Source organism: Puma concolor, chromosome A2 (genome assembly GCF_028749965.1).
Source record: "Puma concolor isolate L17-30 chromosome A2, mPumCon1.1.hap2, whole genome shotgun sequence".
Classification (NCBI taxonomy): Eukaryota; Metazoa; Chordata; class Mammalia; order Carnivora; family Felidae; genus Puma; species Puma concolor.
Window position 1 is genome coordinate 115,727,792 of NC_141668.1, and position 27,644 is coordinate 115,755,435.

Consider the following 27,644-nt stretch of genomic DNA (forward strand, 5'->3'; position numbering starts at 1 on the left):
AAGGGCCTGCCACCTTGCCACACAGTGGGTGCTAGGCAGCCACCCCAGCACAAGGCGACACGGGGACGCACTCCCCCTTTCACCTCAACCACTGGCTGTGTGACCTCAGGTAAGTCTCTCCCACTCTGGGCCTCAAAGACTGCAGGGTTTTCACAGACCTGGTGAAACCCAGCTGCCAGGCTCATGTCGCCACTAATGTGCTGGGTAATACCGGGCAGACCCCCTAACTTCTCTGCGTCTTGGTTTCCTCCCCTATGAAACATGCACAAGCCATGGTGAGATGGGCACATTACATCGGCTCTGGTCCTGGCCGGCAGGTGTGGCCCAGGTGGGCGTCCTGCAGTGGCCGGGCCGCGGGCTGTGGCAGGAGAGCACGCAGGGGTCCCAGCGATGTGGCTGTTCGCTCCTCTGCACCTTCACTGTGACCCAAGGAAGAGGAGACAGAGGTGCAGGTGTTAGGGACTGAGCGAGTCTGGACTCACCACGCCCCCCTGGAGGGCAGGCTCCCATCTGCAGGATGAAGTGAGAAGAGCAGGACCAGACAGCCCGAGTTTCCCCAGAGCCAAGCCAGGCATTCATTCGGATGCCGCTCATGTGTCCTGAACCCCCCCACTACGTGCCAGGCACTGCATGTGTCCTGAACCCCCCCACTACGTGCCAGGCACTGTGCTCAGCTCTCAGCCGGGCGGCAGCAAGGATGGGAGGGAAAGCAGGCCCAGCCTGAGAACTGGCCCATCAGCTTTGGGCAGCGCGGCTGGCAGACCCCACTGGGCCCCTGCGCCTTTAGGATCTACTGCGGTGCTGTGGCCTGGGCAGCCCTGGCCAGGGGCTGAGCACATGGGGGCACTAGGGCCTGGCTGTTTCTGCCCCATGCTGGGCTCTCGAGGCAACCTATGCTCCAGGGCCGAGGAGTTGGCAGAGGTCTGCTCACCCCCGCACTGCAGTCTGAAGCTGCTCTGGCTTCCCGCCCCCTGCCCTCCAAACTTCCACAGGCTTTACCCCCAGATGAATTCTTTGCAGTCTCCTCCATCTGCTTCCCACGGGACTCCAGCGATCCTGCCTCCCCCACCTGCCCCACCAGATCTTCTAAACCGGCTGCCATGCAACGCCTCCTCCCAGACTGCCCCAGGTCCCACCTTGGCTCTTCCTTCTGCTGTGGGGCTTTCGGGGGGGGGGGGAGGCCAGCCTGGTGCAACGTGTCCATGGACGGATGAGTGAGAACCCAGCTATCTCAGCCCAGTGACTCCACCCCCTGTGCAGCACCTCCATCCCACACAGGGAGGGCACGGCACACAAGCCAACTCAGGAGCCAGCTGCCAGGTCCTTGAGACAGGCCACTTGGCCCCTCTGTGCCTCACTGCCATTATCTGTATAATGGGGCTAAGATAGTGGCTGCCTCCCAGGATAACGGGGAGGATGTGAACGAGCTACCACATAGGACATGCTTAGAGCAGTGCCTGGCACCTAGCGGAGGCCCACAAGGGCCAGGAGGGCTGTTGGCAGCCGTGTGCCCTCATGAGGCACTTCAGGGGTGCCTCTCTGAGCCTCAGCTGCGTCAACCTCCTCTGGAAAGTGGAATAACAGCAATACTGACCTCACAGACTCGTTCCTAGGATGAAAGGAGGCGACCCATGGGAAGCCCCAGCCCACAGCAGGTGCTCCATATGTGACTCCAGCTCAAGCCCCAAAGCCTTCCGTGTCAGGCCCTGGCTGTGGCTTGATGGGGCCTTTTCAGACCCTGGCAGAGACCACACAGATGGACCCTCCCCAACACCTGTCTCCCCGCATTTTATTTGAGGGGTTTCTTTCTCTTCCAGATGATCAATCGGGTGTGCCAGGCTGGGATTCACACCCCTGGGCTGTGCTCTATCCTCTACCTTGGTTAACTTCTCCCAAGCCTGTGCATGTGGGGTCCTCACTCCCATTTACGGACGAGGCGATGGAGGCTGAGAGATGCAGAGGCTGTTCAGCTGGGGCAGTGCTGGCATTTGAACCCAAAGCCCAAGGTCTGGAATGCTAGAGGCACTTCCCTGCCCCAAGTTCAGCTCTGCCCTCTGGTCTCTTAGACCACCTGCTTCCTCTGCTCTTGGACTGCCTCGCACCCAGCTCTCTGCTCTGGTCTGGGAGCCCCCAACTCCTCAAAAGGCGGGGCTCTCGGTCCTCCTGACTGACTGGCTACCCCCTCTGGTCCTGCTGAGGACAGTAAGCTGAGCCCCAGATCTAAGCTCTGAGTAGCACAGAGCACAGAAAGACTGTCCCCAACCTTGGTCTAGCCGTTGTATTTCTATTAATACAAAGAGTGACGGAAACAGCCTTGGGACACCCACCCCAGCAGACTGTCAACACTCAAACATTCAGGTTGTTTCTCTGCCCCACCGGCCCAGCCTCGGCTGCTGCACTTGACAGTCTGAGCTTCCCCATGGGAGCGGACATTTGTTCCAGTAAATTTTAGCCTGCCCAGGGCTACAGTCCTAGGCCTCTGGGACCCTGTGCAATCCTCCCCATCTGCCCTCAGGTTTGGGGGCTGAGACCCTCCAAGGGGACCCACCTGCCTCTGACGGTTTCAGGGGCCGCCGACTTTGGGGTGCTGGCAGGATCTCTAGCCGCACTTTCTCTGACACGTTGGCCAGGAGCTTGGTGGCCTCCAGAAGCGAGCAGTGTGCTGTGCTGGTGCCATCGATGGACAGGATGTGGTCTCCAGCATGTAGGGCCCCACTCCTGGCCGGGCGGGAGAATGAAAGGGGAGGCTGGTCTGGCCAGAGAGAGCTCAAGGTGGCCTCTCCCCCGTCCATCCCTGGCCACTACGGGGGCAGCACCCAGTGTGCCTCACCTGTCCACCACACTGGCCGGCTTGATGCGGTCGATAGTGATGACTGACTTGTTCCGGTGGGAGCCGGTGGTGAGTGAGATCCCCAGGGCAGACCCAGGCGTCTTGGTTATCTCCACTATCAAGGGCCCCGAAGCATTGGCCACTGTGTCTGGCACGTGGAAGGAGACAAGAGTTCGAAATGCAAATATTGAACGCTTGCCTCCCCAGCCTCAGTCGGCTATCTCAATTTAATCCCCACTGCCAGGGAGGGATTACTGTACCCATTTTACAGACGGGTAAACGAGACGTATGGAGGTAAAGGCCTTGTCCAAGTTCACACAAACACTCAGCAGCAGAGGAGGGTCAGGAACTCAGCTCTGAGGGGCTCTGACCCCACGGCTCTGCTAGACAACACTAAGGTGCTCCCACTTATGGAGAGCCTGCCATTTGTCTACAACCTTTTCCCATCTCAGAAAACGGCACCCCCATTAACCCACCCAGTGGTTTAAATACGAAACCTAGCTCCTTGTGCTCTCGACGCCCCTGCCCAATCCCCGCCACTGTGTCCAAACATCAGCAAATCAGACCAAATCGACTTTCATCATATTTCCTGAATGCAACCTATCTATGCTTCCCAGGCAACCAGCCTGGTCCAGCCACCATCACCTTTCTCTCCCCTAGCCTTTCCCATCTCTCCCTGATGTTTTCTTTATTTTTAGAATGCCACTTATTGCTATCTGACGCCTTCCATATTTGATTTATTCTGTTTACTGTCCACCTCTCCCCACCAGAAGGTGAGCTCCCTGAGAACAGAGGCCTCGTCTGTATTGCTCTCACCTGGATCTGCAGTGCCTCAAACAATGCCTGACACATAATGTTTATTGCCCAGAGAGGCTCAGAGAGGCTAGGTGCTGGTCCAAGGTCACAGAGCCTTTGCAGTGGTGAGGATTTGGGTCTGCTACCCCTTGCCCCAAGCCCTGGGCCTCTTTCTGCCCCAACCCTAGTCCTCAGACCCCCAACTCACCTGGGATGGCCACATCATACTCCACCTGGAAGAGCGCCTCGTGGCTGCACTGTTGCAGCGTGGCCATGGCAGTGGCGTGGCTGGCCCCGTGCAGCGGGATCCCATCAACGCTGAGCAGCCTGTCGCCCACCTTCAAGGAACCTTCCCTGCAGGGAAGGGCCTGGTCAGCCAGCCCGGCCTCAATGAGCACTGTGCACAGCCCTCCCGAGAGGGTGCTGGGAAAGGTTGGGGCACGGGGGACAGAGAGGGGCAGGCAGTGGGTGAAGGAGAAAGGGACGGAATGATGAGTGAGGGAACGTAGGAGGGAGTCCATGGGTAAGCGGCTGAATAAATGAAGCGGGCAGGTAAGGATAGCTGGGACCAGCGACCAGCTCTGACAGCTCCCCCCTTTCTCGGTGCTTAATAAATTCATAGCCCCAGCTCAACCCTGGAACGTCTGAGTGGGGACGCCCAGGGATACAAGAGAATGCCAGTGCCCAGAAAGGACACCAGCCCTGTCAGGGCCACACAGCATCAGGGGCGGGGCAGTCTGGAGGCTTCATGCTGCCCATCATGAGGTCCACTCTCACTGCCCCCACTCTGCCTCCTCAGCAGTGATTCTGGCCTGGTGACAAGTGCACCTGGGAACAAATTCAGCAGGGGCCCCAGGAGAGGGGCCTGAGTGGGGGTTCACCTCGGTTTGGGTCAAATCTCCACCCTGGAGTGCTTGCCCCAACAGATGGCCAAAGCTATTCTGGGAGGTTCTATGAATAGCTCATCACAGCCTCTGTCCCAAGAAAGGGTTTAGATTTCTGACAAGGCCGTTCCAGGCTTCTCTTAAAATGGCCAAGACTCTCCCACTGGGGAGGTCAGGGGTCAGGTGCTGGGAACCGGACACGTTTGTCTCCCACATTCTCGTCTCCTGGCCCTGCCTGCCTGGTCCTTCTGGGCTATGCCCAGGCAGAGCCAGGCAGGGTGGCACAGCCAGGACTCCAGAGGCTGCGTTATAGAGGCCATAGCGGCACTGCTAACAGGGCCCCCGAATCTCTCACAGCAACTCCTAGGGGCCGTAGTATCTGCCCCATGCCACAGATGGGGAAAACGAAAGCCAGGGAAGGGAAGAACAACAGAATGCCAAGGCTTGCTCCCCTCCCCACCCCTGAGACAGTAGGTTGTTGGGGAGGAAAGATCTTGGGGTCTCTCCCGTTTGGCATTGAGTCCTGCTCCACCAACAAGTCCAAGTGACTCTGAACAAGGTGTGTCCTCTCTTTGGGCCTCAGTTTGCTCATCTAGAGAACAGTGGTTTCTGGTCTGCCTTCTTCACAGAGGAGCTGGGGGCAGTCAGGGCAGGGAAAGGCTGTATGGTTTCTTCTGGTTCAGGCTCACCTGTCTGCAGGGCCGCCAGGCCGGACACAGGTCAGGACGAGCGGGCGGGTCTTATGTACGTCTTCATGGGCACCCCCTGGACAGAACTCAACAAGAGGAATCAGTCATCTACCCACTCTTTCCCTGATGCCTAGAGGCCCCGACTCAGCCCCTAAACAGGCTCCCTTAACTAAATCTGTTTTAGGACCTGTCCCTTCTATTCACGGGCCCTCTTGTAAGATACCAACCGTAAATCCCCAGAGCTGGAACAAAAAGTAGGGAACGTGACCGAAATCCTTTCTTAAATGGCTTGCTTCCCTTCCTATGATCTCATCCTACTTCCCTTTTTGCCCTGGTTGCTAGGCAGCTCCAAACTTTGTTCTCAATCTCACTCCCAGCAATCACGCACCCTTCATTGCTTGGCAAATGTTTCCATTTAACATTTGACTTAATGGCCCTGGGTTCTTTAGAGTCAGAAGCAAGAAGCGATCCTATCTATCCATATACCTATCCCTACAACCTCATTAAAGCAAAGCATGTGTTCACACATGGAATTATCAGTAGCCTCCTTCCCACCTCTTGGCCCCAAGTATGACTCTTACACTGACCTCTGAGGACAAAGCCAAAGCTATTGCCCTCCTTGTACAGGGAGACGTCCACTGTCTTTGTGACAATCCCTGGGCTGTTCTCAGGGGCTGGGGAGAAATAGAGGGCTCCTTTGAGTACCTCAGTCACATCACCAAGCCACAGACATCCCCAAAGCTCATTCTGGGAGAATTGGGTGACCAGACAGAGATTACAGGGAGGGTAAACTTCCCCCCACCCCAGTTTACAGGTAGGACAAGCAAGACTTCAAGGGACCCTTCACCTTAACACCCACTTAGAGAGAGGCCTGCCCAGGCTCACACAGAGACCACGACAGAACTCAGACGTGAGTCCATGGCTATGGGCTCAGGCCAGGGTTGAATTCCAGTCATTCAAATCTTAAGACTTTAGACCAGCTTTGAAAATTCAGAGCTAGGCTAAACCCTTGCCCACTGTACTCTGTGCAAGCTGGCGGGGTGAAGACACCAGTAGGGCTGGGAATAACTGTTTCAGCCCCCATTCCCCAAACCATCCCCCCGCCCCCCGCCATGAGGAAGAAATCTGGACGCTACATGTAAAAAACGACAACGGGTTATAAACAGGGCCCTGCCACCTCCTGGTGACACCACACTACAGTTGCAGCCGAAGTCCCTAGGTGTGACATAGGCCGGTCTTCAGGTCCCACCCACCCAGCTGGTCCCCACCACCCAGGTGCTGGCAGGGAGGCAGCTGTGTCTACCCATGACTAAGGCAGTGGAGAAAGTTCCCTGTCCAAGGGCACCCACCGGGCGGGGGCAGCTCATACTCCACCTCCAGCACCACGCGCTCGCCCACATTCTTGAGCAGGGTGATGATCTCATCATGGCGGAGCCTGGTCAGGTGGATCCCGTTCACTGACCGAATATAGTCGCCCACGTTCAACAGGTCACTCCTGGGAGCAAGGAGGCCAGAGCACATGCACGGTGAAGGTGCCAGCATTCACACCCACTCTTCTGTTGAATCCTTATGATCTCCGAATCCCCATGTCACAGACGGAGAAGCAGTGGCTCAGAGAGGTCAGACATCGTCCAGGGTCACACAGCGGGTCAGTAAGAGAGTGCAGATTCTAACCTACACCTGTCTGACACCCAGGCCTGGCATTTCCCCCGATGCCGGCCTGCCTGCTTTTCTTCCTGCTGGGGTGTTGCCCTCATAGTTAAGGCTCCGACCAGCCTCAGAGGAGCCTACAGAGTGGCTGGATCATCTCCTTATTTGCTGTTTCCTAGAGCTCACCCTGGCTTCTAACCACTAATCTTCTGTTCTATTCAACTGGACGCTACCGGTGCCTGCCCTGTGTGAGGCCCAGAGAGGTGGCAACAGAGAGGCTAACCCCCAAGTCTCATGGAACTCCTGATCCAAGGGACCCGCATAGGCCAGACGACAGGAAAATCCAGAGTGATGTGTGCAGAACTGGCACGCAGGGCCATGCGAGCAGAGCAGAGGAGCCGCCTGGGCCTGGGGTACGGGGGGCCTCCCAGAGGCAGTGTGGATGGATGAATAGGAGGCTGCCAGCGGGGAACAGACCTTCTGGCAAGTTAACTGCATGTGCAAAAGCTTGGAGGGCCTGGCAAGAGTGGGATGCTGTGGTCGAGCCAGCCCCTTGAGTAAAGGGGAAAAGAAGAAGCTGGGGCCTAGAATTACAGCCACCGCTGACCGGAGGCCTCCCTCCAAGGAGCACTGGGGCGCTCCTGCAAACAACTGACTGATGGCTTTACCGACAGCCCTGGTACCTTTTCCGCTGGCCCCTGCCCGCCTCCTCCTGCCCCACGGAGCCCACTCCTCACCTGGCTGCGAGCCCCCCCGGTCTCAGGTTGGAGACCCTGGGCTTCCCATCCTTGTCGGTGCCACCTGAGATGGTTAGGCCCAGCGTGCTGCCTTCCTTCTTGGTCAGCTCCACCACGGTGACCCCGCGGAACTCCTCTGTCAACAGATGGGGGGCTGAGCGGGCAGTATGGCACAATTCCAGGCCCCCAGCTCCAATACAAATGAGACCCACACTTGGTAAACAGAGCACCTGGCTGCAAAATGCTGGGTAAGATCATCTCCTTTTTACACAAAGAGGATCAGAGAAGTTAAGTGACCGGTCTAAGGTCACAGAGTGAGTCATCGGCAGAGCCACTGCCGTCTGACCCCCCCCCCCCCCCGTTCTGAGCCACCTGTGCCTCCAGGACAGAGAAAGGGGAAGGGGAAGAGGCTCATCACCTGGAATGCTCTGTCTGCGGCATGCCAGGGCCACATCGGTCCCTCCTGCATCCTTGCCCCCTTTGGAGTAAGGTCCATCGTCTGCAGGCAAGAAAGAGAAAAGGCCCTGAGTTCCACTTTCATTTCCGTGCAGGTGAAACCTTTCTGCCTTGGGACTCTTCTGCTTCATGGATGTGACCTGTAAAAGGGGTTCCCTCCTGCCACCGGCTCCGACTGAATCTGCTGGGCGGTGGCGGGAGGGGGGGGGCGGTCCTCATGGCTTCTCCTCCCAAAGGAGGCTCCATCTCTGCCCTTGAGTGGAATAACCTTCTTCTGAACACCACCACATACTGGGGCTTCACAGCCATCCTGTGGTTGAGTGTCATCCCACTGTATAGATAGAGAAGCGGAGGCCCCAAGCGGGACAACTCAGGCGCATAGTCACACAGCTGGGGAGTCACGCCATCTGGATTAGAGCACAGGTCTTGGGGCCCCACCACCCGGGGGCTGTGCCTGCACAACTGCCGGGACTGGCAACTCTCTCCCATGCAGGCACCACGGCACAGGTGAGACGGGGCTGACTGTGAGCAAACTCAGTCAAATGGACCCACTCAGCGCTCCTTCATGAGGACTGCACTTGATTGTTTACAGTTCACATTCTCAGATGTTCTGGCAGCCCGCGAGAAGTGTGTCTCCTTTAGCTTCAATTCTAGAAAACACTCTCTGAGAAGTCTGTCTCCTTTAGCTTCAATTCTAGAAAACACTCTCCGAGAAGTCTGTCTCCTTCAGCTTTAATTCTAGAAAACGCTCTCCGAGAAGTCTGTCTCCTTTAGCTTTACTTCTAGAAAACGCTTTAAGAAGTTTTCACAGATTTCAAACATAACGAAAACAGAATAGTACAATGCGGAGGTTCTCAAAGCATGGCTCCTAGACCGGCAGCACCAGCAACCCCTGGGAGCTGGTCAGAAACACAGATTCTCGGGTCCCACCTAGGACGTAGGACATTAGAAACTTTGAGGATGGGGGTCCAGCAATCTGCATGTGTACATGTTTTAGTAGATTACCCTAACTTACATTTTCATCTATTTTTTAAATTTTATAGACATTAAAGTTCTTTGTCGTGTGCTCTTCTCTGGGTTTTGGGAAATGTGTCCTGACCACCACAACCAAGATTTAGAATAATTCTATCACCCCCAAAATTTTCCCTTGCTCCCCCCTTTGTAACCAACCAGTCCCTGCCCAACCCTCAGCCCCCAACTACCACCGATCTGTTTTCTCTATATATACTCTTGGCTTCCCTAGAATGCCATATAAATAGAATCATGTAGTAAGTATGTGGGCTGTTAAGTCTACTTTCTTTTATTTAGCATAATCATTTGGGATTCACTCCTGTTTTGCATGGATCAGTGGTTTGTTCCTCTTTTTTTATTTAAAAAAGTTTTTTTTTATGTTTATTTTTGAGAGAGAGAGAGAGAGAGAGAGAGAGAGAGAGCAAGCAGGGAAGGGGCAGAGGGAGGAGACACAGAATTCAAAGCAGGCTCCGGGCTCCAAGCTGTCAGCACAGAGCCCAATGAGGAGCTCGAACTCATGAACCGTGGGATCATGACCCAAGCCGAAGTCGGATGCTTAGCCACCCAGGAGCCCCAGTTTGTTCCTCTTTATTGCTGACCGATGTTCCACTGCAGGGATGCATCTGTTTGCTTAGCCATTCACCTACTGAAATACATTTCCACTCTTCCCAGTTTGGTGCAATTTCACAGGGGGCATAATAAATATTTGCATATAGATTTTTGTTTGAACATAACTTTCTGTTCCATTTGGGTAAATACCCAGGGATGGGATTCTGGGTCACATGGTAAGGATGAGGTTAACTTTGTGTGAAACTGCCAACCTGCTTTTCAGGGTGGCTGCACTATTTGTGGGTCCACCAGTAATGTAGGAGGGGTCTGGTTGCTTCACATTCTCACCAGTATTTGGCAATGTCAGGTAGGATTGGTTTTGTTGTTGTTGTTGTTGTTGTTGTTGTTGTTGTTTTAATTTTAGTCGTTCTAACAGATATGTAGAGGCTTCTTACTGTGTTTTTTTAAAAGACTTTATTTTTAAGTAAACTGCACACCCAACGGGGGCTCAAACTCACAATCCTGAGATCAAGAGTCATATGCTCTCCCTGCCTGAGCCAGCCAGGTGTCCTTCTTATTGTGGTTTAACGCACACTTGCCTAATGACTATGATGTGGTACGCTTTTCCTCATTTGCCACCCATATATATCTTCATTGGTGCAATATCTATCCAAACCTTTTCCTCATTTTTAAATTGGGTTGTTTGTTTTCTTGTTATCAAATCTTTATATATTCCAGATTCCTCTGTGTAGATGTAATAATTTTGTGTTTTGCAAAGGCAACTCTGTGTCACACTGAAGTTTGAGAACCACTGGTATAATGAATCATCTTTACCCAACATCTAGTTTTAACAATTAACACTTTGTCATATGTATCCCATGTATTTTTATGTTGAGATACTTTAAAACAAACTCCAGATATGATGAAATTACACTCTAAATATTTCAGTATGCATTTAAAAAAGTGGGAACACATTTCTTAAATAGCAAAAATATCACTATCACACCTTACAAAATTAAAATGATTTCTGGAGCGTCTGGGTGGCTCAGTTGGTTGAGTGTCTGACTTCAGCTCAGGTCTTAATCTTGCGGTTCGTGAGTTCGAGCCCCAGATCAGGCTCACTGCTGTCAGCCAGTCAGCACAGAGTCTGCTTCGGATTCTCTGTCTCCCTTTCTCTACCCCTCCCTCACTTGTGCTCTGCCCAAAATAAATAAATTTTTTTTAATTTTTTTTAATCTTTATTTATTTTTGAGAGAGAGACAGCGTGTGAGCCAGGGAGGAGCAGAGAGAGAGGGAGACACAGAATCTGAAGGAGGCTCCAGGCTCCGAGCTGGCAGCACAGAGCCCGACGCGGGGCTCGAACTCACGAACCGTGAGATAATGACCTGAGCTGAAGTCAGACGCTCAACCGACTGAGCCACCCAGGTGCCCCAAAATAAATAAATATTTTTTTAAATTCCTTCATTATTAAATTACTAATTAAAATCCACTCCATATTCAAATTTTCCCAACTTCAGTAAGTTTCTAATTTCAATGAGTACAATTTTGGTTTTAGAAAGTTGTGTTTGGTTCTTTTGCTTATATCCTTGTCATATATTGTTCTTTCCTTATCTAGTGCACCTTACAGGTCTCTAATAATTTTAAATCTTTGCAATGTTCATCTATTACTCAATTTTCTATTATCTCAGACTCTTGAGAGGTGTTTCTGCTGTCTGGGATGTCTGATGACTCTCCCTCGTGGTGAACTACTTCCTTGTATATTTGGTAATTGTTGGATTGTGAGTTCATGTCTAGTAGGGCTTCATCTGTGGGAATCTTATTCAGCCTGGTTGAAGGCAGGTCCCTCCAGGGTCCAGAGAGTATTTGCAATTCCTTTCCCTCAGTGCCTGCCAAGGCATTATTTATAGAAATATTGGCTCAGGGGTTCTGGAACCAGGGGAGTAGTGTGAATTACAACCTTCAACAGATACCAGGGGCACATCTCGGAAACCCAAATCTCAAGACCTAGCTGAGACAGACATTCTCTCTCTTTGGTAGATGGGTGGGTATTTTCCAAGTCCCCACTTTCGCTGAGGGTATGTCTTTTTAAAGGTCCTGGCTTTATGCTGGGGTGTGAGTTCCAACTAGGGAAGGTATAGGGACATCATCTCCTGTATCCTTAAGCTATTAAAACCTAAGCCTTTGGTTGCCAGACCAGCAAACACCTTCATTCCTGCTGCCCCCCCCCCCCCCCCAGTAAGGAAGCTTATCAGCCTACATGCATCCTGCTGGTTTTCAGCTTTCTCTTCATTTTTTGATTAGAAATGTACTAAATTTACAGACCAATTTGTGGACAGTTGACATCTTTACAATATCAGGTCTTCCAATTAATGAGCATGGTCTACTCTTTCATTTATTTTTGTCTTCTTTAATCTCTGCCAAGAATATTGTATACTTCCACGGGCAAAGACCATGTACATCTTTCATGAAATATATTCCTAGATATTTGAAGTGTCTTAATGCTATTGTAAATTGGATTGTTGTTCAAATTTAATTTTCTAATCATTTGTTGCTGACATAGAATAACAGAGTCGATTTTGTATACTGACCTTTAAAACTCCCGTATTAATTCTAATAGTTTATCTGTAGGTTCTCTGGGCTTTTCTGTCGTCTGTGAAAAATGACAGGTTTTTTTTCTTTCTAAATGTCATACTTTTTATTTCTTTTACCTGCCTTTTTGCACTGGCCAGACTTCCAGTGCAAAACTGACAGAAGTGGTTATGAAGGCCGCTCTTATCTCCTCTCCAATGCACCCTCTTCATTTCCTATGAGTTTATCTGTGCATCTCAAAAGAGTTTGAAGCTGGAAGGTTTCAGGTTACCTGCTCTGTGATAATGCCTGAGCCCTTGCCTCTCCACAGAACTTGTTTGTCTTAGACACTGTGCATACTCTGGATTCTCCTCTATGCCCTGGCAGCAGGGGGGAAGGGGGGCTCACACATCATGCACCAACCATCCACACCATCCCCTATATCTCATTTACTTCTAACAGTAACCCTGGGAGGAGGGAGATGTTACCATCACTTCCACTTGACAGATGAGAAAACCTGAGACTCAGAGGGGCAAAGTTCTTGGCCAAGGAAGCTTCTGCCAAGAGCCAGGACCTGACCCCAGGCCCCTTTGCCCCTGTCACCCCACATTCCCAGCCCCCTTAACCAGGTTATTTTTTTCACACTCCTTCTCCAGGTCCTTCCTCAGCACCAGACTGAGATGGGCAAAGACAACTGGCAAACCATCAGGCTGGCAGGCTCTCCCGTGCTGACTCGGGGGCCACCCCTCCCAGCACCAGACATGTCCCATGGGTCTCCAAGGCCTCATGTGAGCCTGCACACATCCCCACCCACCTATGAAGAAGAGCCCTCCTGCTGCCCTCATTCAGGCAGCTCCAGCCTGGCCCAGTGTTAAGGGGATGTGCTCAGGGTTCAACCCATCCTGAGTGCAGGCTCCGGCTCAGCTATTCACCAGCTGTGGGAAGGCCACTCCTCTCCCCAAGCCTCTGGCCATGGCAAGACCTAACTCCCAGCACCCATCTTCCCTTCTCACTCCTCTGCGGAGGCACATGGAAGCAGAGTTGATGAGGAATTAGCCCCTGCAAGGGGCAGAAGCCACAAATCCCATCCCAGCCAGGTCCTTTTCAGATTAGGGTTCAGCGGGGGGTGGAGTCAGGCTGGGCCAAGGTCAGGGCTCAGCTAGAATCAGTCAAACTGGGGGAGCCTGGGTGGCTCAGTCAGCTGGGCGTCTGACTTCGGCTCAGGTCATGATCTCACGGTTCGTGAGTTTTGAGCCCCGTGTCGGGCTCTGTGCTGACAGCTTGGAGCCTGGAGCCCACTTAGGATTCTGTGTCTCCCTCTCTCTCTCTGCCCCTCCCCGACTCACGTTCTGTCTCCCTCTCTCTCTCAAAAACAAATAAACATTAAAAATAAAAGAATCAGTCAAACTACAGCAGGTTTCTCAACCTCTGCACTATTGACGTTTTTTTGCTAGATAATTCCACATGGTGGGGGGCTCTGTCCTGCACTGTACCATGTTTAGCAGCATCCCTGCCCTCTAACCACCAGACGCCAGTAGCACCCCACCCCTACTCACGACAACAAAAATGACTCCAGACATTGCCAGATGTCCCCTAAGGGGGCAATAGTGCCCCCACCCAACGCCCTCCCCCTGAAAATCACTGCTCTAGAGTCAGAGTGGGGCTCAAGCTGGGGCTGGGTCAGGTTCAGCAGGAGGTCGGGGTCACAGCACAGCCGGAACCTCAGGAAGGTGAGCCCCTTCACCACCTGCAGCTCTAGCCACTGAGAAACTACCCAGGTCCCCCATCACTCTGCTTTTCCAGACCAAGGCTAGGCTCCCTTTGCTTGCCAGGTGGCAAATAACAAATCAGATAGCAGGTGAGCCCCAAATCATTTCTAGGGCCCCCGCAGTTGGGTCCCCAGCAGCTTTCCTTACTAGCTGCCCCCACCTCATCCCCCAGGCCCTTGTTCATACAAGCCACCACCAATTGAGGCAACACACCATTAAGTATAATGCCTCCCATAACGGTTCCCTAATTTGCACTTCATTTAGATTCAACAAGATGTTTCTGAGCTAATAAAATGAAAAAGACTGGTTTCTATCAACTCTGTGACAGCGAACATCTCTGGTATTTCATTGTGGGCAATTCCAGAATTAAAATTGGCCTTATCTCCTGCAAATGAGATTCTTGTCACTGGAAAATCCCTCTCTCCTAGGCTGTCCTGGGAGGACCAGAGATAAGCTTGCCGGCTCCAGGTTTGATTCCAGGGAGGCGGTTGCGGGGAGAGGAGAGATTATCTCTTAAGAAAGGACGGGGAAAGCAGAGGGTCAAGTTCACCAAATTCAGTGCAGCAGGATCCCCAAGAATGGAGTATGAGACAACAGTGGGTTTAAGGTGGTGTTCTGGGCCCTGATATCAAAAACAAAGTACCTAGAGACCTAGAGTGAGGAACGGTGGGATCCCCAAATGCTGGGTTCCGAAGCAGAGGCTGCAGGATGTTGGCTCTGAAAGAGAAAACCCATGTCCTGGGGTGTCCCCACGTGTGGCTTCCACGTGGCCTCTCCTCCCTTTGCACACCCCAATATTCAGATTTTGCTCCGCTGAACCATACGGGGCCACATCGGCCCACAATGACCCCCTTGGGAAAGAGGTGTCAGGACCACCTGTCTCAACCCTGAGTGACCCCGATTCCCTCCCTTCTACAATTCTTTTGCTGGCTTTGGGCTCAGGCTGTGAGCCATCTCTTTTCCCGGCTGGCAGGTGTGCTGCGAACTGAAATTCATACGACTGTGTGCAAAGAGTCAGTGGGCAATAAACTGGGACTTGAGAGACTCTTTCTCTAGAAAAGGCATGTGCATTTTTGTGTGTGGCCTTGATGACCTCTCTTGGAGACTGAGGCCACTCAAGACAGCCAGTTGCTGGGTAAGAGGCTCCTGGATAGCCAAGACCCCGTACCATATTCAGGAAGGCACAAATGAGAAATGCGACAACATTTGCTGATGCCTGTTCAGCAACAGTGCCCCACTTTCATGAGCATCCAGGGTGGGGGGAAACCGAGGCAGCCTTCAAACCAAGAATCAAGGCAAGGCCAGAATTTTCAGTTGGCTGCGTGACTTGAGTCTCTATTTCTCCATCCATAAAATGGGGGTGTATCCCCCCACTGCTGGCTCTAGCCAAGCCAGTCTTGAGAATTTGAGGGAATTATTTATAGAAAATTCTATGGGGGTTCAGACCCTTGTCCTCCTCCCTAGCACAACGTGCTCACTCTCTCCCGCTCTGTCTTTTTTTTTTTTTGTTCTGGGACTTGGTAATTATATGCCTAGAGATGAAGGCTTTTCAAAAACATCTTTCCCACCAATTTTCAGCTGGAAACGTGCATAAAAACAGAGATATTTTTATCCGCGTGTTTCTTTTTTCCTGTCTCCTCCTTCCAGCAATGGGCAATTATGAGCTTTTGCCTTCAGTCAATCCGTCCTGTAAGAACTCGCTTCAGAGGGAAATGCATTTCCGCAGCGAAGCCAGCCTGTCCCGGCAGATGCGGGCTGGCCCCGTCAGGGAGCAGAAGGGAGCGAGGACACGCAGTGCCCAGTGCAGGGTATACACCTGGTCCCAGGCCCCACGCTGCAGCCAGGGGCAGGTGGGTGGGCTTCTTTTTTATTTTATTTCTCTTGAAAGCTTTGCTAACTTGCCTTCATTATCTCCATCTCTCTGGGGCCCCAGGGAGCTATTGAGCTCTGACAAAGGGCAAAGGAAGTCTGCCCCTGGCCAGGCTGCCTGTGCCAGGATCCCGCCTAAGCAAGAAAGGGGCGCGGGAGGGCGGGGCGGCAGACTCAGCCTACTGAGCTTGGTTCTGTGGGTCTCCAGGAGGGAGCATTCGGCCTCTGAGGGGGGACCACTGAGAAAACACATGTTCCGAGGCTCAATCTGGGGGGAACAGGAAATGACTGCGTGACAGCCAGCCACCAATGGGGCCAGCCCAGCCCCGCGCTGATGAGAAGGGGGGCCCCACTTTCCTCTGCGCCCAACGTTGACTGCATTCAAGTACAGTACTCAGGGGCCCGTTGCTGACCCTGGGGCAGCAGCCGCTCACTGCTCCCACAGGCCACCCGGGATCTACTGGCCCCAGCTCCGCTGTTCCCACCTCTGCAGGCATGGCTGGTCCGATGGAAAAAGGAAGGACAGACTTTGGAGTTAGGCCAACTTCAGAGTCTGATTCTAAACCCTGCTGCCCACTGGCTAGGGATCTAGGACCAGCCACTTCTCCTCTCTGAGCCTCAGGCTTCTACTCTGCACAGTGGGGGGCGAGGGCCCGCCTCATGGGTTGGTATGAGCAATCTAATTAACATTATAGGGTACACACAAGCCATGAAACACGGGAGTTCTCTCCCTGTCCCCATTACTGACCTCGTTAGAAAAGTTTTCATAGATTAATAATGGTAACAACTCCTTTTGATGAAGTGCTGGGTGTTGTGCTATGCACGTTATAAGCATCGTCTCATTTAATCCTCACTACCCTCTGAGATGGTATGATCGTTATTCCCGATTTACAGAGGGGGAAACCGAGGCACAGAGAGGTTACCTGACTTCCAATGGTAAGAAGCAGGGTCAAGATTTGAACCCAAGCCGTGTTCTATGAACTTTAAAATTATTACCACTTTAGGGGCGCCTGGGTGGGGCTCAGTCGGTTAAGCATCCTACTCTTGGTTTTCGACTCAGATTATGATCTCACAGTTTGTGAGTTCGAGCCCCGCATGGGACTCTGTGCTGCTTGGGATTCTCTCCCTCTCTCTCTCTGCCCCTCCCCTGCTTGCTCTCTCTCTGTCTCTCAAAATAACTAAACAAATAAACTTTTAAAAATTAGTACCGCTTTATCCTCACGATAATCCTATGTGGTGGGTGCCATTATCATCCCCATGTTCTAGATGAGGAAAACGAGGCACAGAGAGGTTAAGGGACTTACCCAGGGTTACACAGCTCCTAAGCTCCTAGTCATGGAACCCCTCCAGCCTCCTACCTCCTCCTACCCTATGACAGTCTTGGGGAGTCACCAATGAAACCATTTTATTTCCTGGCGGTGGCTGCCTAGAGCAGTAAAAACTCATTTCACTCCGTGAAGAGTAAAAGCAAAAGTTCCTGCCACAAGTGACAGTCCCTCGGCCTCCCTGACTTTGCCAGATGATACGCGTCCCTCCGCCAGCTCCCTCCACTCCAGGTCCCAGGTCTTCTCGCTGTTCCACACACCAGACTTGTGCCCACCCCACGGCCTTTGCACCGACTGTTCCCTCTGCCCAGAATGCACTTCCCCAGACATCCACAAAACTCCCTCCCTCACCTCCTTCAGCAACTTGTGGAAATGTCATCCTCTCAGGAAGATCTTCCCCAATCAGCCTGTTTGAACTTACCCTCCACCCCACCACCACCTCCCACACCTCCATTACTCTGTATCTTTCTTCATGCACTCAACACCATCTAACAGATCTCACTTTTGTAAAAACTTAGTGATCTCATTTACTATCTTCCTCTGCCCACTAGGATGTCAGCTCCAGAGCGCTGGCGTTTTGGTTGCTGTGTCCCGGAAGGAAAGCATGGCATACGGTAAGTGTTCAGTAAATAATCTGGAATTCAATTCCCACTCACAGAGTAGGAGAAGGGGGATCAAAGAGGTGGCATGAGATTTTTAAAGTCATAGAATTGGAAGAGGCAGAGTGAGGATGCCAATCCAGGCCTCCCTGGATCCATACTGTGGCCTCTGTGGTGGAGGGCCTGGGGTTGCCCCATGGCCATAGCCCCTGCCATGCAGTAGGAGGTGAGGCCTGACAGAGGATCCAGGCAGTGATGGTGAGAGCCCCTCAGAGGAGTGGGCAGCCCAGGCCACAGCAGAAGGACTACCCTTCCCAATCTCTACAACACACATGCATACCCTGCCTGAGCCTTCCCAGGCCCAAGCGATACTCACTGAGGCCCAGCAGGCCCTGGGAACAAAGACCACTTTGTGGCCAGGAGTCAGAGGGGAGTGAACGCTGGGAGGGCTGGGGGTGGGGCTTCCTGCCAAAATCTGCATTCAGGCCTCCAGTGCACCCAACCCTGGTCACATCCCTTTCCGCAAGGGCTTAGGGTTAGTGGGTGGTGAACGAGGCTCCCAGGGCATGTGCAGGCAGGAGTCCATCGGGGACAGAGAAAGGGCACTGGGTAGTGCATTCCACAGACCCCAACCCCAAGCCAGGCTCTCACTGAGGAGCTCTGCAAGTGGCCTGACTTCTTATAGCCCAGCCTTCCCTGCAAAATGTGCAGGGTGTATGGAGTGGCCACCTGTTGGCTATCCTTGTCTCCCCTGCTCCTGGGGAGGCCACTCGACCAGGCCTGGCCAGCCAATCAGAGGCCTAGTGATTGTTCAAGGGTGAGCATGTGATCCAAGCTGGGCCAACAAGAGCTGGCCCTGGGATGTTTGCTGGAACTATTGGAAACAGGTTCTCTTTCCTTAGAGACGACTGGCCTGGTTGACCTTAAGCTCAAAGGTTATGGGGCCCTCTGGGCACCTCAATGAAAGGAAAGAGTCTGCCTGGAAATGAAGATTGCCTAAACCAAAGCAGAGACCCAGAGTCCTAATGATGTAAACTGAGCACATGGATCCCACTGTACCTAAGCTCCACCTTTAGACTTTTCTAAAAAAAAAAAAAAAAGCCTTAGTGCTGAACATCAAATGTGGCAGGTGTACTCAAGAGGCTCTGTGGCCTGGGAAGGAGTCTAGGGTGGGGGCTGCTGTGGTGAGGATGGAGGTCCAATAAGTCAACAGAGAGAGAAAAAGCCAGGGAGATGCCAAGATAAGTCTTGAATGCCAAGATAAGGAGCTGTGATCAGATTTGAGTTTTAGAAAGTTCCCTCCTAGGGCAGGATGGGAAAGTGGGGTGGAGGCTAGAAGGCCAAGAAAGAGACTGGGGCAAAGGTCCAGGCAGGCAATGCTGAGACCTGAGCCTAGGTGGAGGCCACAGGCCCATGAGGTGAGGGAAGACAACCTCCCTGGCAGTGCTCCAGGGGAGGTCTCCAGGGCACTGTTGCACTTGTGGCTCTGACCACTGGAGGACAAGGTCACCCCACTCACCTGGGCCTTAGGTCAAGAGGACAGATATACCCAGGCCAGGGGAGCAATGCCTCCATTTATAGTGTAGTCACCGGGAGGAAGCCGGGGCAGACCACATGGGGAACATCCCAGCTTTGCTACTTCTGGCTGTGTAGCCTTGGACAAGTCACTTAACGCCTCCATGCCTCAGTTTCCCCAGCTGGAAAATGGAGAGAAAAATAGTACCAAACTCACAGTATTGTGCAAATTAAATGAGAAAATGCACAGAAAGAGCTTAGAACAGAGCCTGGCACAGAGTAAGATCTCAACAGCTATTAGCTACATTATTCATGTTATTATCTGGGGGTCGGGGGGTGACCCTGTCCCTGCCCCTTGCCATGGGGGGGTGGGGTGGGAGCCTAAGTTCACCGGGCCCTTGGAAGCAAGATGGAGGTAGCTGTGCCACAAACGTCATCTGGGGCTAGTCCTGCTTGGACACTGCACTGTAGCTGTGGGGACTTGGGTGGGCCACCACCCCTCTCTGAGCCTGTTTCCATCGGTCCACTAGGACCACAGCCCTTACCCTCGGAACTATTTCAAAGAGGTACCATTAAGAGTATGTTGAGTGTAGGAAGGGATTGACAGGGGTAGTCCCAGGGCACTGAGTGAAGGATGACCGGTTCCCGGCTCTTGATAAGCTCGGGCTGGGGTCGGGGGTAGGGCAGGAGCAGGGTTAGGAAGGTAGCCCAGCAGGAGAAGGCTGGAAAGACAGGCGGCCAGACGGACAGATGGAGCAACCATGTCTGCTCCAGAGCCCCTGCAACAGCGCCCATCCTGGGCCCACTTAGGAATGTGGAAGCTGTGTGATACCTGTCCCACTGCATTCCCAGGACCCCGGGGCTCCCCAGCCAGACCCCGGGCCGGGCCGGGACTTCTGCCTCCTGCCAGGAGTGCAGCCTCCCGCCTACTGTAGGAGCTCCCTCCACACCACCCTGAGCTCAGCCTCTGCTCTCACATCTCTGGGCCGGGAGCTCACTCCCCCCAGCTGATGCCCATGCAGAGAGGGGACGCACCTCCCTGAGGCACCTCTGAGGGGCTGAGGGCTGCCCTCTGGAACTCCAGATCTGCCTGCTGCCCCTGCCGTGCAGGACGGGGGGCAGCCCGGGGGACTCAGTCCCTGGCTACAGGACAGCAGCCCTCTCATGGGCCCACCAGGGGCCGGGTGTCCCAGCCCTGCACTCTCTCGGGGCTCTGGGTCTCCAGGGAGTGGCCATCCTTGTCTCTTCTCTGGGCAGCAGTTCCGGAGGGTTCAGTCCCATCACTCTGCCTACAGGTTCCCATTACTCACCCGCCTCTCCAGGGGTCTCCCGGCTGAGCCCACACAGCATGTCTGCTATTGTCTCCTCGGCTGCCCACCAACTCCCTCGGGAGCCACGCTGCTCAGCCCTCCCTCACCCTCCCCGGGGAGGGGCTGTGGGAGGGAAGCTCACGGCTCCCACTGGCTGGGCACCGAGTCCACCCACTGCAGCGGGCGGCTCTCTGCTTAAAGGGGACACGGCCACTGTATGACTGGCTCCTGGATGTGGTTCTACACCCCCCGGGGCCCACGGTCTGAGTCTGGGTGGGGACCTCTGAAGATGGCATGTCTGGGTCCTCCCGCTGGGTCCCCAAGCAGATGTACCCCTGGAGCCAGTTCTGTTCCTAACTTGCTCTAGGACTTTGGTAAGTGACTGTTCTCCCCAGGCCTCAGTTTTTCCATCTAGAAAAGAGGAACAGTGCCTTCCAAACTTTTTTTTTTTTAAGTAGCAGATTCCAACAGAATCTCGCACAGAATCCCAGGACATAAGCCAGATAAAGTGCAGCCATATGCCAAAAAGCATTTGCAGGACTCAGCGTTAGAAATCCCTGAGCTCAGAGCCCCCTGGGGCTCTTCCACTGACATTCCAACTACCTCCTCCAGGCCTCAGTTTCCTTTTCTGTAAGGGAGGGCCTGGGGAGGATGAGCCCAGCAGCCTGCCCCATAGAGCACTCCCCCAGCCTTTGGGGAAGACAGAGTAAGATGGGCAAAGGATCCGCCTGCCTTGGGCTTGATGGGCAGGGGCAGCTGATCAGAATTCCAGCCCCGGCTGGGCCTCAGCCCTGCACACTCCTACATTCCTCCACGCTAGCTCAGGACTGACTCTGCCAACCCTGATGGACACACAAGGCCCCTCCGCCCAGCTGCTTCTGCGCTCCATCCCACCAGTGTATGCGGGCACCTACTGAGGGCCAGACCCCGCAAAGGTGCTGGGAAGAAAGGGGGGTGATAGGGACACAGGGTGTCAATAGCCTGTATGCCTAACTCCTGCTGAATGCAGAAGAGAGCAACACAGATGAGGTCCCAGCTCCCATGGAGAGTTTCCTGGATACATGGAAACAAATGGGGCTCCAGTTTGTTCTGTGTCCTGCAGTAAATGAAAATGTACAGTACCATGGTTGGGGACTGGGGGCTTCTTCTAGGTTCCTTCCCGTTGCCCACTTCCCAAGGCTGCCTTCTTCTTTTTTTTATTTTTTTTTTTATTTTTTTTATTTTTTTTTTAAATTTTTTTTTTTCAACATTTATTTATTTTTCGGACAGAGAGAGACAGAGCATGAACGGGTGAGGGGCAGAGAGAGAGGGAGACACAGAATCGGAAACAGGCTCCAGGCTCTGAGCCATCAGCCCAGAGCCCGACGCGGGGCTCGAACTCACGGACCGCGAGATCGTGACCTGGCTGAAGTCGGACGCTCAACCGACTGCGCCACCCAGGCGCCCCAAGGCTGCCTTCTTCTTAGGGTGACTCCACATGTACCACAGGGGGCAGGGTCCAGGTTCCAGGTCAAGCTCACTGGGCCAGAAGTGAGGCCAAGGACTCAGCCATTGAAGGGGTAGTGAGCACTGGGTCAGAGAGGGGGTCCGAATTGGGAGGAATTTGCTGGGAGAATCAAGCCAGGCAGGGAAGGGGGGGTGCAGGCTCTCAGGTTCGTCCATGGTACCCAGCAATAGTCAGGACAAGGCTCTCAATGACCATGAGCAGGACGCTAAGGGCCACCTTGGGGTAGTCCCAGCTCCATACCAGGCAGGGACATGGCCCTTCTCAGCCTGTGAACCGCCCTTAACAGACTCTCACCCTCTTCCCCTCACCCCTTATTTACAGCTCCCTGAGGGGCCAGCTGCATGGTGCAAGAGCCTTTAGAGCTACATCCGTCCCCTCTTTTAAGAAAATATTTGCTCGCCACACAGATGCATTTAAATGAGCGATGAAGATTGGCGATCTCTCTTCCTGCTCCTTTGGTATTTACTTTTGTGGATGAGAAGCTCCTGGAAAGGTCACGCCATGGGTTATGAGAGAGCTTCCGTGCGGTGTTTTTCTGAATGCCCGCTGTGCCAGGCGCTGGGGACCGAGACACCAGGAGACAGGTGGGAAACAGTGTCTTCCCTCTGCCCTCTGTCCCTGCCATCCCACTGAGCACATTTTCCTCTTGATTTTATCCAAGAGTGGGTTTGGAAGCAAGTGCTGGTCCATTTTAGAACAAAGCAGGGTTTAAATAAATATCTGGCACAAAGGTTAAGTCACCTGCCCTAGATCTCCCAGCTATGAGGGTGGAGCCAGGTTCACACCTAAGAGTCCTCGGACTCTTGGTTTCGGCTCAGGTCATGATCTCACGGTTTCATGAGATCGAGCCCTGCGTGAGTTCGAGAAAAGCCTTGCTTTTCTCTCTCCCTCTCTGTGCCCCCGACTTGCGCTCTCTCTTAAAATGAGTAAATAAACTTTAAATTTTTTAAAAAAAAGAATGAAAGTCACTGCTGTGTGCCTCTCAGGATTTCAGGGGCTAGTAAAGGGTTCCAGAAGTGCAGATGAGGAGCAGTTGGCTCTGTTGGGGTTCCACCAAGGAAGCGTTTTGAGTCTGACTTTGAAAGATGAGAGGGAATGTGCCCAAGAAGGGAAAAGCCATTGCAGGTGTGTGTCGGGGAATGCAATCCTGGGTGAGAAATGAGGGGACCAGACAGGAAGTGCACGTGGAGCCAGGCTGTGAAGGGTCTACTAAGGCCTCCCAGGGGAGCTCCTCAGCCATGCAGACTCTCAGGCCCCACCCTGGCCCACTGAATCAGAATCTGCATTTGAACAAGCTCCCCGGGGGACACACAGAAGTTTGAGAAGTGCTCTGTTAGGAGTCTGGCTTTCATCCTGTAGGCAATGGGAGCCAAGGATGGTTATAGAGCAAGGGAGTGAGAAGGCTCTCTAAGGACCTCAGACCTGCGGCACCACCTGAGGGACAAGGGAGGGGGGCCTGGCAGTGAGCAGCAAGGGTCCCTTCTGGGAGCTGAGAGCAGGCGAAGCTGCTGTCGGTCCTGCTCCAAAGACGACCCCTCTCATCCAATGAGCGCTGCCAAACTTCAGGGAAGCAGAGGGAAAAGGGGACAGATTGCTGGGTGTGTAAGGTGGCTAGAAGCCAGGCCTGCTAGGGATCCGGGCCGGCAGCAGCTCCCAGTCATGTTTCCAGCACTGTGAATGGGCAGACAGGAAGACTGGACAACCTAGGGGAGGTGGCAGGGCCACTGAGCCGGTGGGCAGATCCTCCATGGCCAGCGGAGGCCCTGACACCCCCACGTCCTTAGGTTTTGCAAGACAACTGGAAGATGGATTGCAGTGTGACCTGGGGCATGCGTCCAAGCCTCTGTGGACCTCAGCTTCCTCGCCATACAGCATACTCCCTAGGGTAGGGAGACCACATGTTAATAAGTCAGAAAGCACTTATCCGTCCACTTTCCCACCAAGACTCTCATATACCAATGTTGTGAAACAGACCAGAGAGGAAGAACTTGGAGGTGGCTGAGCACACAGGTCAGGTGCACCCAGGTTCGAGTTCTGGCTCTGCCACCCTTGAACGATGTGACTCCGGGCCAGTCACTTCTGTGAAGAGACTTGGAAGGGCTGCACAAACTGTGACTGTCCAGCACACATGACCTCTTCCCTACACGAAGGCAGGCCTGCGGGGCCCTTCTTAGTGTCTCTTAACAGGGTGCCACTGGCATGATGCTCTCTGGCGTGTCAGGTTGTCCCTGCAGGACACCCTTCGGGACTCCTGGCACCCCTGGACCCCGCCCACCCAGGAGCGGTGACTGCCACAACTGGGACGGAAAACCGAGACCCAGATGGGGCCGTGTCTGGGGAGCCCCACCAGCACAGAGTGGGAGCCTGGACCCCAGCCTCCACCTTTCCTCTCAGACCCCGGGGCTGAGTCCACCATGACCACAGGGGAGCTGTACCAAGCCCGCCAGCACCACCACCCTCCCCGACGGACAGCCGGAAATGAAGTCTGGGTGGGAACGAGGCAGAGACGGCGATTTGAAGACAAGACAGATAAACCCTTTATTGCTGTTCTGTTGCTTCTTCCTCCCCCTCTCCTCAAACCACCCCAGAGGCCAGGCCAGGACAATCGCGGCCCCCTGCCTGGTTGGTAAACATTTCCACGAGGTGGGTCCCCATTTTACAGCTGGGGAAACTGAGACCCAGCCTGCCCTTCCAGCAGCCACGGGCGAGGCACGAGTGACCCCCCTCTTAGGAGGTGCTGTTTGGCCGCAGTCCCCACTCCGGCCACACTGTTCCACACACACCCCCACTGTCCCTCAGCTACTCCAGGGCGGGCTAGGGAGAGCTTCGGGGGGTAGTGCCACGTCGGTGGGCGGCTCCCAGGCTGTGGCCCCAGACACCTGCCGGTTGCCAGTACCCTTCACCACAGCCTTCCTCCAGCCCTGGAGGGCACAGCGGCATGCCAGCCAAGGGGACCCGGGCGACAGGCCGTGTGCTCAGAGGGAAGGGGGAGGCTCTGGGATGTGAGAGGAACCACAGAACCAGGTGGTGCAGAGACTTTGTGTGCCGGGCCTGACTTTCAACGCTGTATACATCTTTCCTCACTTCATCCACAACACCCGCACTTCAGCGATGAAAAGCAGGGGCCCAGAGAAGGGAAGCCCCTTGCTCTTACTCACACAGAAGGTGAAGGAAGAACCGGGATCTGAACCCAGGTACTCCTGATGCCATCTGCACCAACACCCCAACCCCAATCCCCCTGAGAAAGGCACACTCAGGAGCCCTCTCCCCAGCCCAGAGAGATACAGGAAGGACAAAGGACTGTGGGGGGAGGGGGAGGGCCACACTGCTGCCCCTGGGGAGTCTCTGGGAATCTCCTAACTGGAGAGGGTCAAGAGGCACCAGCCCAGGCCTGGCTGTGAGTAGGGCATCTCCCTAAGGCTCCCTCTTGCCCTCTGTATTTCCCGACACCTGCAATGGCTTCCCTCCTGGAAAAGATGACATGAGGCCACAACCGTGCAGAGGGCCTCCCTGAGCCTCAGGTTCCTCCTCTAAAGTATTGATGAGATTGTCCATTCAAAGGATTCTTGTGAGAAACTCGGTGAATAAACAAAACACCTAGAAAACTGTCAAGTACGGGGCCCACAGAGGTAGCTAGGGTGATCACAGCCCTGTCCTGTCTCTCTGGCCACTCACGCATTCAAAGAGTATTTATCATGCACCCACTACCAGCTAGAATCTAAGCTTGGCCTAAGCTTTCTGCAGTGAACAAAATATGAGTAGAGCCTACCTCTCTGCTGCCAGTTCAGGGGAAGGGCAGAGGTCAAAGGAGAAAAACACACAAGTATAGACACATAATGAGATGGTGCTGAGGGGAGCCGGGACAGCACCAGGCGGGGGGGGGGGGGGGGGGCCGGTCAGGGAGCCTCTCAGGGCAGGTATTGTTCAGGCAGAGGTGAAGGATGGGAAGGGGAAAGGGAGACATCGGGGGCCAGTGCAGCTGAGGCTGGTGGGTAGACGAGGAGTTCAAGATTCTGCTTTGGGCATGAGGAGAGCTGCTGAAGGGTTTTTAGCAGGGTCTTTTGTGATCTTATTCCAAATGGTGGCCAGATGGAATGGGCTGCAGGGTCAGGATGGCATGGGGCAGAGGTGGGGACAAGAGGGGAGGAAAGCAGAAAGGCACCTTAGAGGCAGGAAGCCTGGAACCCCAGCGTCTCTCCTGAGGACACTGGGGAGCCATTGAAGAGTTTAGAGGGAGAAAGGGATAACTGCCTTAGAAAACAAACTTGACTGGGTGCTAAGAGAGTCACTGCACAGGATGAGGGCCTCAGCTGACCTCAGTCCCACCCCCCCGTCATGCTCCTCCCCACAGAGTCTGCTCTGACTCTGCCCACCTGCCCTCTCACTGCCGTTCAAGCAAAGGGAGCAAAACATGGGGCACCTGGGTGACACAGTCGGTTAAGCGTCTGACTCTTGGTTTCAGCTCAGGTCATGATCTCACGGTTTGTGGGCCCGAGCCCCGAATTGAGCTCTGTGCTGACAGCACAGGGTCTGCTTGGGATTCTCTCTCCCTCTCTCTCTCTCTCAAAATAAATAAATAAACTTAAAAAAAGCAAAACATAAAAATAAATGGGCAAGTTGTCAGGGCTTAGCCCTGGGAAAGAGCAGTGTTATGCATTCCAACCTCAGGAGGTCAATGCCACCCTGGCAACGGCTCCTCCCTGCCCTGCCCCGGGGAGAACCCTGGGCTGGGTGTCAAAAGACCAGGTTCAAGGCCCAGCAACTGCTCACGCAGGGCCTACTCCATGCCAAGAACGTCATATGTGATGTCAGAACATCAGCATCTCTTGCAGAAGGAACTATACCCAAAGAGGATCTGCTATAGGCCCAAACATAGCAAAGGGGGCCAAAGAGGAGGAGTCAGGGAAAGCTGCCTGGTAGAGGTGGTGTCTGAGCCAAGCCTTGAGGGACAAAGGAACCAGACACTCAAAGATGAGGAAGGAACAACATTCGAGACAGAGGGGACAGCCTAGGCAAAGGGCGGGAGGTAGAAAGGTGCACAGTATATGTAGGGAAAGGCACCAACCAGCATGGCTGGGGTCAGAGGACCCAAAAGAGCAGGTGGGCTGGGCCGGCAAGTGGGGCTGGGTCCCAACGACACAGAGACCTGCTTTGGAGTAGGGAATGCACTGAATGGGGCATTCCTGGCACCGTGGCCACCACATGCATGACACTTAGGGAAGAATGGTCTCAAGCTGTCAGGAGCAGCGGGTGGAGCTTCTGCACACTGGAGCCTGATTACAGCGACAGCCCCTGTATTTGATGAGGATGTGGGAGGGGAAGGCACCGCCCTCAAGCTGTGCCCTCGAGTGACAGAGTGGAGTAGGAGACTGAACTGGGGCTCAGCCTTGTGGCGAGCACTATGCCTGGAATCCCACCTTCCACGTTCTAGGTCAAGCATTACCCTTGTCCAAATGCATATGCCCCAGAGGAAAAAAAAAGGCTAACATGTACAAAGCACCTACTGGATACCAAGCACTTGATGTTTAGTGTGCTGCAGAATCTTTCCAAAGCCCTGCTGCTCCCACTTGAGGAGAAACTG

The 27,644-nt window shown here is 53.7% G+C and overlaps 1 protein-coding gene across 6 annotated transcripts in view; it reads right to left on the bottom strand.

Annotated features, from left to right (window-relative positions):
* GRIP2 (glutamate receptor interacting protein 2) overlaps nucleotides 1-27,644 on the bottom strand; it is a 93,813-nt gene that overhangs the window by 21,046 nt on the left and 45,123 nt on the right. For 4 of the 6 annotated variants that reach the window (XM_086697335.1, XM_025921300.2, XM_086697338.1 and 1 more), the window contains exons 2-10: nucleotides 8,004-8,084; nucleotides 7,586-7,721; nucleotides 6,548-6,693; nucleotides 5,786-5,872; nucleotides 5,199-5,274; nucleotides 3,834-3,979; nucleotides 2,831-2,978; nucleotides 2,549-2,718; nucleotides 294-419 (exon numbers count right to left, since the gene is read on the bottom strand). In XM_086697335.1, the coding sequence (XP_086553461.1) occupies nucleotides 294-419; nucleotides 2,549-2,718; nucleotides 2,831-2,978; nucleotides 3,834-3,979; nucleotides 5,199-5,274; nucleotides 5,786-5,872; nucleotides 6,548-6,693; nucleotides 7,586-7,721; nucleotides 8,004-8,084 (1,116 nt within the window). Of the gene's footprint in view, nucleotides 1-293; nucleotides 420-2,548; nucleotides 2,719-2,830; nucleotides 2,979-3,833; nucleotides 3,980-5,198; nucleotides 5,275-5,785; nucleotides 5,873-6,547; nucleotides 6,694-7,585; nucleotides 7,722-8,003; nucleotides 8,085-20,556; nucleotides 20,703-27,644 lie in introns of those variants that run through there. The other 2 variants (XM_086697336.1, XM_086697337.1) reach the window with 2 other exon arrangements.